The sequence below is a fragment of the Caretta caretta genome, chromosome 11 (assembly GCF_965140235.1).
Source record: "Caretta caretta isolate rCarCar2 chromosome 11, rCarCar1.hap1, whole genome shotgun sequence".
In the NCBI taxonomy this organism is placed as follows: Eukaryota; Metazoa; Chordata; order Testudines; family Cheloniidae; genus Caretta; species Caretta caretta.
The window spans coordinates 33,359,394-33,371,103 of record NC_134216.1 but is presented as its reverse complement, the minus strand read 5'-3'; the positions used below and the strand labels follow the sequence as shown (position 1 = coordinate 33,371,103).

The window sequence follows — 11,710 nt, the reverse complement described above, 5'->3', positions numbered from 1 at the left end:
CTTATGATTGTGTACCTGTTTTCCTTATAAGGAAAATAAGGAAGTAAGATAAAGAACAGTGTTAAGTTCCATAACCATGTTGAAGTTGCTTTTATGCACAGCTCGTCGTCTTTACCTATTCAGGTAGCTTTTGTTTTCTTTGTATTAATGTTCTGCCCTGGTAGTTTGGAAATTTCTCTTCAAACCAGTGTAAGTATCATCTTAGAATATACACTTCAGGAATCTATGACTTTTACAACATTCCATATTAATCATTTTACCCTGAAGGTAATTATTCTTTTATACTTTTAATTCACACAGCCAGAACTGAAAACGAATGGGGATTGTATTGCTTTTCCTGTTCTTTCTATTTCTGCAAAGAAATAACAATGTACAAGGTAAGGCTTACAATTACTGAACTCTGCTTCTTTAAAAGCATATTTTGCATTGTCTTTTGTTTAACAACTTTCTATTAACTAGCTTCCCATGTTGTCTGTTCAGTCATTCCTTTCCACTTAATGAATGTTTTTGACAGAGTGTAGTATTACTACGTAGCCAATAAATGTAATTAGAGTACATCTGTTCATAATATAGAACTACCTGCGCCAAACACACAGGCTTTTGAGCCATTTTAATTATACACATCAGAGTTTGATCCATCATGAAATTTCACAGTGCATCTGTGACTCTGGAGGTGTCTATGGAACCTGGCATAATTTTAACTTCCAGAGTAAGTACATTGGAAAGCAGACTGAAACAACTGTAATGTGTACAATGTACACATATCTATTTCGCTAAAAATTCTAGTTATGGTTAAACAAATTTAACAATTATGAAATGCATTTCAGAAAACAAATAGTGTGCATATTTTTCATAGATGAGTGACCTTCAGGTCCCCACATTTTTTATTAATTGCCAGTAATAGTGTAATTATTGATCAAGTTAAATACTAAACTAATATAAATATTTTAATGATGGAATGTTATCAATAATCTTAAGTATGTCCAAATGTGTCACTATTTTTTATCTCCAATATTTTTAACTAAGTGGGGCATTTTATAAAAAGAATAATTATACCCATTATTAATCTCTTCTCTTCCTGGGTTTAAATATAGGAAATTGTTCTCCAGGGAGTGCAGTGACTTGTGAAGATTGTTTGTTTTCTGGACAACAGTGTGCTTGGTGTTCTCAAGAGGTAAAGTAAATTATCTTAAAAATTTCAAAGCCGTACAATCTGAGTGTTTGCAGTGGCTATGAGTGATGGAATTATTGAATTAACTGGGTCAACCGGTGCTTTTGTAATGCATGAAGAATTTAGAGAGAGAAAATTGCCTGTGTAATTTTCTCTGGGAATTAAAAGTGGTTCATCTGGAAATTATGGTTTATTGTTCATCGTTCTCTGTTTCTTTAAAAAAAAATCCCCAGCTTTTAGCACCTTTGTTTCTACCTATCAGAGGAGCTGTACTCATCATTTTGGAAGTGACTATGGTGAGATTGTACAGCTCCTGTGATACAGGATAGAGCACCTAAGATATGGAGGTCTTATGACTGAAGTATGGGTCTGGGAAACAGATATGGATCTGCTTCCCAGATATGTCACTGACTTCCTGTGTGACCCCAGGCAAGTCACTTAACTTATCTGTGGTTCAGTTCTTAATGTGTAAAATGTGAATAAGAATACCTCCTGGCCCCACAGCAGGTGTTCTGAGCTTCACTTTGTTAGTGTTTGTGAAGCAGTTGGCTACTGCGATTAAAGGCTCAATAGAAATGGCTATAAATAAATAAAATAAGCAGGGTCCAAATGAGAGCCACATGCCCTTCTCCCTTTTAAAGCAGAAGGTGAACTGTTAGGTGCTCAGCACTTTTGAAAATCTGGCTGCTTGTTCAGGAGCCTAAATATGATTTTTAGAAGCCTAACTTTAGATTTTGGAAATCTTGGCTCTTATAAATACAGATAGACAAACACAGGGTTTTGTGAATCCTTTTCAGCCAACAGCTAGCCAGTCAAGTGCTAGTTAGTTTTTGAATTATTGATCAGCTAGGTATGTACTGCAAAATTTCTTAAAATAATGTCTTAGTCAACTGGATTGTGTTTGATATTTCTGTCGTGCTGAGCACCCTTAATAGCCATTGGCTTCAGTGGCAATTGAGGGTGCTAAGCACTTCAAAGGATCAGGTCCAAAGCATGTAATAAATATATAAACACAATACATAGATCAGATATGAGAGAGAAACAGAATGTGTGTTAAAATACTTTATTGTGGTGGTTTACTGTTCATACCTCTACAGCTCTCTTTTAAGGGACTCTTTAAATAATTTATAAACACTTCCCTTAGGGGGTTTTAGTTGAACAGTAAAAATACCATCTTGGATGAAACTGACATACCGTTCTTTTTTAATCCAGTTTTTACTAAAAGCAATTTAGCAATTTGCAAGATATAACACTAGGAAAGTCTCCGGTCCCCCCCAAAAAGTGTTTTTTCTATGCTTTTTTTAAAAAGAGTTCAAAACACAGGATTTTCATAATATGAAATTTTCCATGTTATTAGGTACATAATTAGGCCAATTGCCATTGCGTGTTTTCATAAAATACAAAAAGAAAACAACTAAGTTCTTGAGTCTGGAAGTACTATGTATAGATCATGTGCACTTATTGGAAATGTCAGTGGAATAAATATAATGTTTGCCCATGGATTTATTTGCTACACTCATGTGATGTGGGGCAGGCAAAGACTCTATATATTTAAAATCTGTATATTTATTTTAGTGTCAGGCTACACTCAATAAAAGGAGCCATCATAGTCTATTGGATAAAAATACACATTCTGACTAGCCCTGAACCATGTGTTTACCTGATAATGAATTGTTTTGAGAAGCCAGAAAATTCAGTGTTAGCTACTGCAGCCGGTATGCTCTGTTTTCCAAGGGTTTCATAATAATAGGTGATTTTTATATACACTGGGTTTGATCCTGTTGTCAATGGGTGTTTTATCTGAGTAGACATCAGAAGTGGCCCAAGTACAGAAAGGCAAATTTTTCCCTCCTATGTTTCCACTGAAATCAGTGAGACACACATATATCCATGAACAGAATTTGACTCCCAGTGGGAAGTGAAAAGCAGAGTCTTAGCATTAACTGAATTTCTGGGCTTTTGTGGATTTTGTGGATTTAAAGTAACTTTGCTGTAACTTTAACAGAGTGTTTCTCAGTGACAAAATTCAGGGACATTTGCAGGTTAAGGGACAAAGTTTAAATTCCTTCTACAGGCACAAGAGAAGAATATGGACCAGTGGTATGGGCACAGGATTGAAAACCAGAAATTTCCAAATTCGAATCCCAGCTTTGACATGGGCTCCCTCTGTGGCCTTGGTCAAATCACTTAGACTCTCTGCCAAAGTTTTCACACAGCAATGATGATAATACCTTACAACAATGTTGTGAAAATTAATGTGAGTATATTGCTTTGAAGAGGAATATATAATCATAAAACTCCCATTCCAGTTGGTGGGAGTTTTGCTTGACTAGGAATGCAGGGCCCGATCCAAAGACTATTGAAGTCAGTGGAAAGTCTCCTGTTGACTTCAGTGGGCTTTAGATCAGATCCTAAGCGCAGGAGAAGGCCAAACAGCACACAAGGCTGAATTAAAGGAAATAAATACAAGTGCCACGTGTATCTCTGGGCTAAATTCATGGTCATGAAAATATGGTGTTAGTTAAACATCAGGTGTAAGATGGTCAGAAAACAGGTGTAAGTTATGGAGTATTGATTTACCATTCATAAGTGTCCAAAATTAGTATTGACGGAGAAGGGTGCAGCAGGAAAAACAAGATAAGACTCAACATACACTTTAACTTATGTGTCACCATCCCCAAATCTCTTAGGGCCAAATAAATACCAGGCATAAGTGACACAATTCCCATACACCAATGATACAACTGGTGCCGCTAGGATACCAAACAAATGTATGCTCCGTTAATTTTGCTATGAAAAGCCTGATAGATGCAAATTTAGACTGTTATGCCACCTACACCCATTTCTTTGCCAGCTTACACCCTGTGTGTAACTTATACCACAATGTCTGTCACCTCTGCATTTGGCCCACCATGCATAAATAATTTATTTTCCATTGTTCAATAATAAATTTAGCTCTTCCCTTCCTTCTGCTGATTGTTTCAGAATTATACTGACTCATCTGGAATTCATGGAAGGTGTGATACTCCAGCAAATCTTTTGTCAAAAGGATGTCAGTCGAACTTTATTGAATTTCCCATTTCTAAAGTAGAAATTCACAAAAATAAGCCCCTTAGCATAGGAATCCAGAAGAATAACTCTGATGTCACACAGATTTCCCCTCAAAAGTTAACTTTTAGACTGCGACCAGGTAAGTTATTCAGTTCATAACTGTGATTCTTTCTTGTTGATGCTGTCTTTCCAGGTTTCTCAGACTAAATTGTTAATGATCTAAAAAACAGAATGTATTTACTGTATTTAAATAATTTGTATTAACAAATTCGAAATTAAGCATTATTTGTAATCAAATAAGACCTAGTGAATATTTATCATGTGTTAATCTGATGGATAGATCTAAAATGTACACTATTTAAATTCCCCCCAAAGTATTTTGCATTTATGTAAAAGGAGATTAATCTCCCTGCTCTGTTCTCTTCATGGCTTGTGGCAGCACAAAGGGAATGGAAATGTCACACATCTATCAGGCTGGGAATTCCCCCCGCGGGTGTAGAGCGGGACGAGCTAGTTCCTATACCGTTCCTCTTGTGCCCCTGATGCGGGAGGTGTATTGAGGGTGGAAATGAAAGGGCCGTGGCCATAGCCATAGCACAGTAGGCGAGCTATCCCATGGGATGTAGCCAGCTGGTATTGGTTAGAGGAGTCTGAAGGCCAGGGATGCTGGAGCAGTTTTTATAGTGGGTTTGCTTAGAGCCATTGAAGCAAACTGTAAACCTTGTCCACTTCAAGCCAGGGGGCACGGCAGCAGCACCCCCAGTTCCAGCACCTATTCCGGAGGCTTCTCTAAACTGCACCCAGGCCATGGCAGAGATGAGGAGAGAATTGGGAAACTGCAACCATAGCCAGCTCCCCAGTGTCTCACCTCTTCATTGCTACCCTGAGAAAATCTCAGCTGCAGTAGAGAATCTGCCATATAGTGTTTTTATCGGAGGATATCAACATGATTTGCAAGATCCCCTGAGGTCTATGGTGTTACTGTGGATTTACACCAATATAACATAGATCAGAATTTGTCCTAGGGAAAATGAGGTGCAGAGAGATTTAAATAACACACAGTATGTTAGTACTAGAACCAGGAATAGAACCCAGGCACACTTGTAATCCACTCTCCCAGTCCCATGCTCAGACCATTAACCCTTGCACTCGCTCCTACAAGTACTAACTTCTGTTTCATAATAGAACATTTTAAAGCTGCACTCTGACATTTGTTTTTTCTAACACACTAGATCCACAGGAATCAAATAGTCCTAAACCTAAAGTTAGTACTTAACTTTTACCGTACCACTCAAGTAATACTTACTTAAGGTCTTTCAGATTTTCTATTTGGAATTTTTATTTATGCTTTTATACATTTCTATTAATTCCACCAATGGCACAGAATAAACAGACAGCATCATTGATATATTGCCCATAACATTGTCTACATGTGTTAATTTGTTCTCCATTTCCCCTATGGCTTTACTAGGAAATGAAGAAACAATAGAGATCAAAGTTCGCCAGACTGAAGATTATCCGGTTGATCTCTATTACCTCATGGACCTTTCTGCTTCCATGGATGATGATCTGAATACAATAAAGGAATTAGGCTCAACTCTTTCCAAAGAAATGTCAAAACTAACCAGCAACTTTAGACTGGGGTTTGGGTCTTTTGTTGAAAAACCAGTTTCACCATTCATCAAAACCACAGCTGAAGAAATAAACAACCCTTGCAGGTAGGCAAAGAAAGCACCTATGTATGTTTGTTATTTAATATAGGAACACAGATAAGATTGATCATTGGGGGCAAAATCCTGCTCACTGCCCTCACTGCAGCCTTTCCACCTTACTCACTTGCAGTTGAGTGAATAAAGCAAATGGGACTTGGCTCTTGGTTCATACTCTGGTCATTTTCTATACCCCATTGGGTTGTTGGGAAGAGGGGGTGTTTAGGGGGGAAGAGGTTTACCTTTTTGCTTGCTGTTTAGATTTTCCTGCTAATTACAAGTGTGTGTGACTGATTAGCACATTGATAACTTGATAACTCAAGTTATATGTCTCTTTAATTTGCTTGAAATATATATTCTTTATTAAAATCCTGGATTATTCATGTGACAGCTGTAAAGGCTCACAATACTTTTGGGTACTCAAAAATACCAAAATACAACAGTTCAGTATATTTATTAATGTTCTTATTATTTATTTGTTTTAAAGAACCAGGAACAGTCCCTTCTGCCCTATGCTGCATGAGTCCTGCCCGGATCACAACTCTGGGGTGCTTGTGGAGAGTGGGGGCTGCATGCCCGATACTCTCCTCCTCTCAGAGCAAGTGGGGAGGAGCCCAGTGGGCCTATCTGGGTGTGATGGTGGGAGTATACTGTGCTCTGTAAGGAGCTGGAGCAGATTAAAAGAGGAGCATAGGAGGAGTATGCCACTTCAGGGTATCACTGGGGCACAGTGCCTCCCAGGGCTACTCCTGGGGAAGTGCAGTTTACACACCATTCTTTAGCCACAGAGTATCTAAATGCACAGTTTCACTTTAAAATTAACTGAGTGCCATGTTATGTTTTAACCTTGAAGTTTTTTCACTTGGTCTGTCTAACTGAACTGTAAAGGTACTACTTTCAGCAATGATATTAATAAAGCAAGGTACACAGAGGAGATGTGCACCTGAAAACTACGCTAGAGTTACAAAGCAACTACAGTGTGTGCATTCTATCTCTGCATTGGCCGTAAGATATATCATTAAGATATATCATTTATATATCAGATATATATATATATATCATTTATGCTATATATCATTTATATTATTAAGATATATCATTTATTTTATAGCAGTGTTCCACGTAATTGCTTACCCACCTTTGGATACAAACATGTTTTGCCATTAACAAATGATGCTGAAAGATTCAATGAAATTGTGAAAGAACAGAAAATCTCAGCTAATATAGACACTCCAGAGGGAGGATTTGATGCAATTATGCAGGCAGCTGTTTGCAAGGTAATGAAACCTCTAGGTGTAATATTTATTAGTCCACATTTTAATATTAATAGATTTTTATGGTATTTTTAAAAAAATAAGCAGCTCTTGTTTTCTCAAAATGTAGATTCTGACCCTGATCTGACTCCACTAAAATCAATGGAAGGACCCCCACTGATTTCAGTGGGTATTTGGTCAGACTGTAAAGGTATATTCAAATGATCTCTTTTTTCATTAGAAAAGTGTATATAATCAAGTTAAATACGCACATTGAAAAATTATAGTTTTGTAGTTTCCATCAATAAAAGCACTGATCATGTAATAATCGGGGGTATATGGGGGATGAAAAGCAATAAAATTGCCACATAATCATCATATTTTCTTCAATTTTTTCTCTTTAAATATTTTAATGATTAACAATATTTGACATAGATGACAAGCAGCTATACACACTCAGCACAACAATGGGAAGAGGAGATATGTTGGTCAGAGGCAATGGAGTGAACTCTGTTAAATAATTGTCATGGTATCTTTTGATGTCCCTTCTGACCCAAATATCTATGAATCTATGATGTCTGCTTAAAGCAGAAAGGACACTACTTTTTAAAGCTGTCTTTGAAAGACCCCTTCTTCTTCCTTCTACCCTATCATCCTGTATTGTTTCTTTCAATATAATCGGTCTATACTAAAACATTACATTTTAATTACAGGAAAAGATTGGGTGGAGAAATGACTCTCTACATCTGCTGGTGTTTGTGAGTGATGCTGATTCCCATTTTGGGATGGACAGTAAACTGGCAGGGATTGTTATTCCAAACGATGGACATTGTCACTTGGACCACAATAATGAATATTCCATGTCAACAGTTTTGGTAATGTGCTTCGTACAATTCTTTCATTGTGGAATTTTGAAGTACGGGAAAGATGAATTGGAATATTAATGATTGTGTTCAGTGGTATGCAGTAGGAGTTTGGAAATCCAGTCATTTGATGTCATCCATTTTAATTTTAATCACATATTTTCATAAAATCAAAACTAAGAACACAGCATATTGACATAAGTGATCTCAGAACATGTTATGATTAGAAAAAGTGATACCTCTTACTCCCAATAACTGTTACCATGGGTAACATGTGGAACAGGACCTATTGGCATCCTCTCCTGAGAGGAGAGCAAAAATATGCTTTCATCACGTTGTCTTAAAGGAAGTGAATTAAGGAGTGGTTCAGGAATGTGTAGGACACTGCTGAGGTCAGAAAAACATTTCAAACTAAGATTCAAGTGCTCAAACTAATACTGTTATTTAATAGTTCTATTATGGGGATGTTTAGAGGCCCCTGTTAGGATGTGCGCTGTATTGTGCTAGTTGCCTTGCAAACACAAAGGTAAGTAGTGTCCTTGCCTCAAAGAGTTAGTTTTCTCACCTTCTTAAAGTCTAAATTCAAGAATTAAGAGGTTTAAAGAGGATTCCAAAGGCCTGTGTTCCTGTGTGGACTAAAACCTCCTGACCCCAGGCACTGAAGCATGACATACAGGTGGATCACTCAGGGTAACGTGAGCACCAGAAGGAAAGGCTCTATGTACACATACACACTTACTCAGCACACATGTATAATTACATGTTTATATTACACTGAGCACAGTATGAATGTATGTTCATTAAAGATAACATGCAATGTTTTTCATCACTATTTTTTAACTCCTTGGTCCTTTTGTAAAACAGGGATTGATTTGGCTCTCTATATTTGTTTTCAGGAGTATCCAACAATTGGACAACTAACAGACAAGCTTGTGCAAAATAACGTTTTATTAATTTTTGCTGTAACAAAGGAACAAGTTTACTTATATGAGGTGAGGTAACTAAAATTTGTAACTCTCCAGTGTTTTGCTTTAATGTTCCTTTTAATAATGTTTATGTATGAGCTCTTTCATTTTCAGTTTAAACCGATTTTTACCGAAAATTTCCCGGGTTTTACAAAAAGTATTATTCAGTTTATTTCCAATTTTCACCCTACTTTTGTATCATTAAAATATGTAAAAAATAACTTGGTTTTTCAGGAAAATACAATACATTGCATGAGATATGTATTATGATAATACTTTAGTCTGTGTGTATATGCAAAGCCTCCTGTATTAGTCTAGAAGATACACACAAATAAATAGGCACGCATGCAAGCTCTGAATTGTGTGCGCATCTGAACACTGATGAATCTCATGCCACCATGTCCACATTTCAAGCTGTTAGCAGATAATGGTTTAAAGATTTAACTAAAATGGGAAGAAAATGAAAATCTGTATCAAAATACATTTCAGAACATGAGTTTTAAAAAAAAGTTTTAAAAAAAAATAGGAGAAAAGGATGAAGTTGAGTGTATGCACTGCAAATGGTTTGGCCCAATTATTAAATGTAAATATTAATTGTCTAATAGTTCTAAGTCTACAACAGTAAACTTTTTATTCAAATGAAAAGTTTTATTTGGGGATTAGAGATATATTTTTTTCTTAAACTCTGAGGTGGCATTGTGTTTTGAGTTCTGCAGCAAATCACACTGATGAACAGAATTCAAATCATTAATCTACAGAATACTTTTTTCCTCTGTCTTTCCATCCACTAAAATAAACCCTGATATTTACCAGAAAAATTAATAGATTTTTGCACTGATTTTTACCTGATTTTGTTGTTGTTTGTTTGTTTGTTGTCTGATAAATTCCCAGGAAAAATTAAATAAAATAAAAATTGAAAATGAAGGGCCCTATTTATACAGTACCACTTGAGAAGACTAGCATTGAGGATTCAACCCTGCAAGGTGCATATTTAATCAAAAATATAGCTAGAAAATTAGATACCTGATTTAAAACATCTAAAAACTCAGTTACTTTGAAAGCACCTCACTCATCATGTATTGATTTTATGGTTCTTTATGTAATTGTAAATTGGGTTTTATGTTGAATCACACTGTGAATAACTACTTTTTGAGTCATAGTAGATAAGGATGTTCAACCCTGAAGCTTATCTAAATTGCTCAGCATAATCACTAGCATTAGACAGTTATATCTTAAGATGCTGGGTACTAATACTTGAGGCTGTTTTTTTCTCCTGTGAGACAGGGACACCCCTTGAAACAAAATGTCCTCATGAACTTTTGTTCATCTCTCAGAAAATGTGTTTTCACCTGATCTGAGAGTTTGCTTCCTCCTCTTCAGTCTAAAACTTCTTTTCAGTGAGATAAGTTGGAAGGTAGCAGGAAATATAAAGTACAAAATGACAAAATAGAAGGGAGAATTTCTCCCCTCCCCCTCACATCTAACTGCCTGTATGCACTGAAGGGAGAAAAAACACGTAGCATTGTTTGAAGTGAAGAATACAAGTCTCAGTTACATGAAGACTCTTTTGTTTAAAAAGTCATTGCATGGCAAATGGGAGCAGAGAGTGGAGAGGAGATTAGTCATTTTATTGCAAATGGAACTGGGGCAAGGAGGGGAAAAGATACTTTGCACCACCGTTGTGCATCTGTTCAGGGTTTGGCCAGAGGTAGTTCCATCCCTCAGCAAAACTAAAGCAGCCATAACTTGTGTTTGGCATGCACATCCAGGTACCCCCAGTTTGTCCCCTAGACTGGATCCACTTGGGGATTCTCCTATAGCTGGGGAATTTCCCAGTGACCAGAACCAGTGTATGGAGTGATAGGACAGCCCTGGAGTGGGCCCACAACACTTCAAATTCCTATTTAAAATGATGAGTAAAAATAAGTAGAAGATGGGAGAGAAAAAAAGCCTATCTGTTTCCCGTCTGCAGTAAAACCACAAAAAAGTAATCTGACAGTTCTGTGCTTGATAAGCCCCTTCCCCTCCATTATGAGTTGTTTGTGTCACTGTGGAGCATGGGTGGTGGGTAGAGCCCCACTTTGGGGAGGCTAGCCCCCAGCTCAACCCTTCTGCCCACTCCCCCCCTCCGGAGTCCCGAGACCCCCTGCACTCCCCGCCCATGGCCAGAGGAGCCCCGGGCCAGCCAGAACCCTGAGCACCCCCCTCCAACCTGCCCAGAGGAGCCTTGAGATCCCCTGCACACACACCCCATAGCCAGAGGAGCCCTGGGCCATGCAGAGCCCTGAGCCACGCCTCCCCCCCCCACACACACACACTGTCTGGAGGAGCCTTCAAACGCTCTTCTCTTCTTCTCTCTTCGGGAAGAGGAACCTGAGCTTTTGATATGCACCATGCAGGTTCCAGGGTGACTGAGGGGGTAGTATGTCTTACTCAGCTTCCGGGGTTCATCAATAATCTCTCTGGAGTCCAGAGGAAGCTGAGTAGCACATACCACCTCCTCAGCTACCCAGAACTTGCATGCGGCATAATAAAAAGCAAAAATTTCCCCCATCAAACCCACAACCAGGTTCCAGCAGCAGTGGCTACGCTAGGAGAGGCTGAGCCTCCCCTGGCCTATTATACCCGCTGCCCATGCTGTAGAGGGGACATGGTAAAAATCTTCTAAACTTTAAATGGCTAAGGAGCCTATGTTGCA

The 11,710-nt window shown here is 37.9% G+C and overlaps 1 protein-coding gene across 2 annotated transcripts in view; it reads left to right on the top strand.

The window, feature by feature from the left end:
• Positions 1-22: 22 nt before the first annotated feature.
• The window catches only part of ITGB6 (integrin subunit beta 6), a 48,695-nt gene continuing 37,007 nt past the window's right edge, over positions 23-11,710 (top strand). The window contains exons 1-8 of one of the 2 annotated variants that reach the window (XM_075117876.1): positions 23-189; positions 301-377; positions 1,095-1,174; positions 4,157-4,361; positions 5,694-5,940; positions 7,046-7,208; positions 7,898-8,059; positions 8,944-9,039. In XM_075117876.1, the coding sequence (XP_074973977.1) occupies positions 317-377; positions 1,095-1,174; positions 4,157-4,361; positions 5,694-5,940; positions 7,046-7,208; positions 7,898-8,059; positions 8,944-9,039 (1,014 nt within the window). In that variant the 5' untranslated portion in view covers positions 23-189; positions 301-316. Of the gene's footprint in view, positions 190-300; positions 378-1,094; positions 1,175-4,156; positions 4,362-5,693; positions 5,941-7,042; positions 7,209-7,897; positions 8,060-8,943; positions 9,040-11,710 lie in introns of both variants that reach the window. The other variant, XM_048870115.2, reaches the window with a different exon arrangement.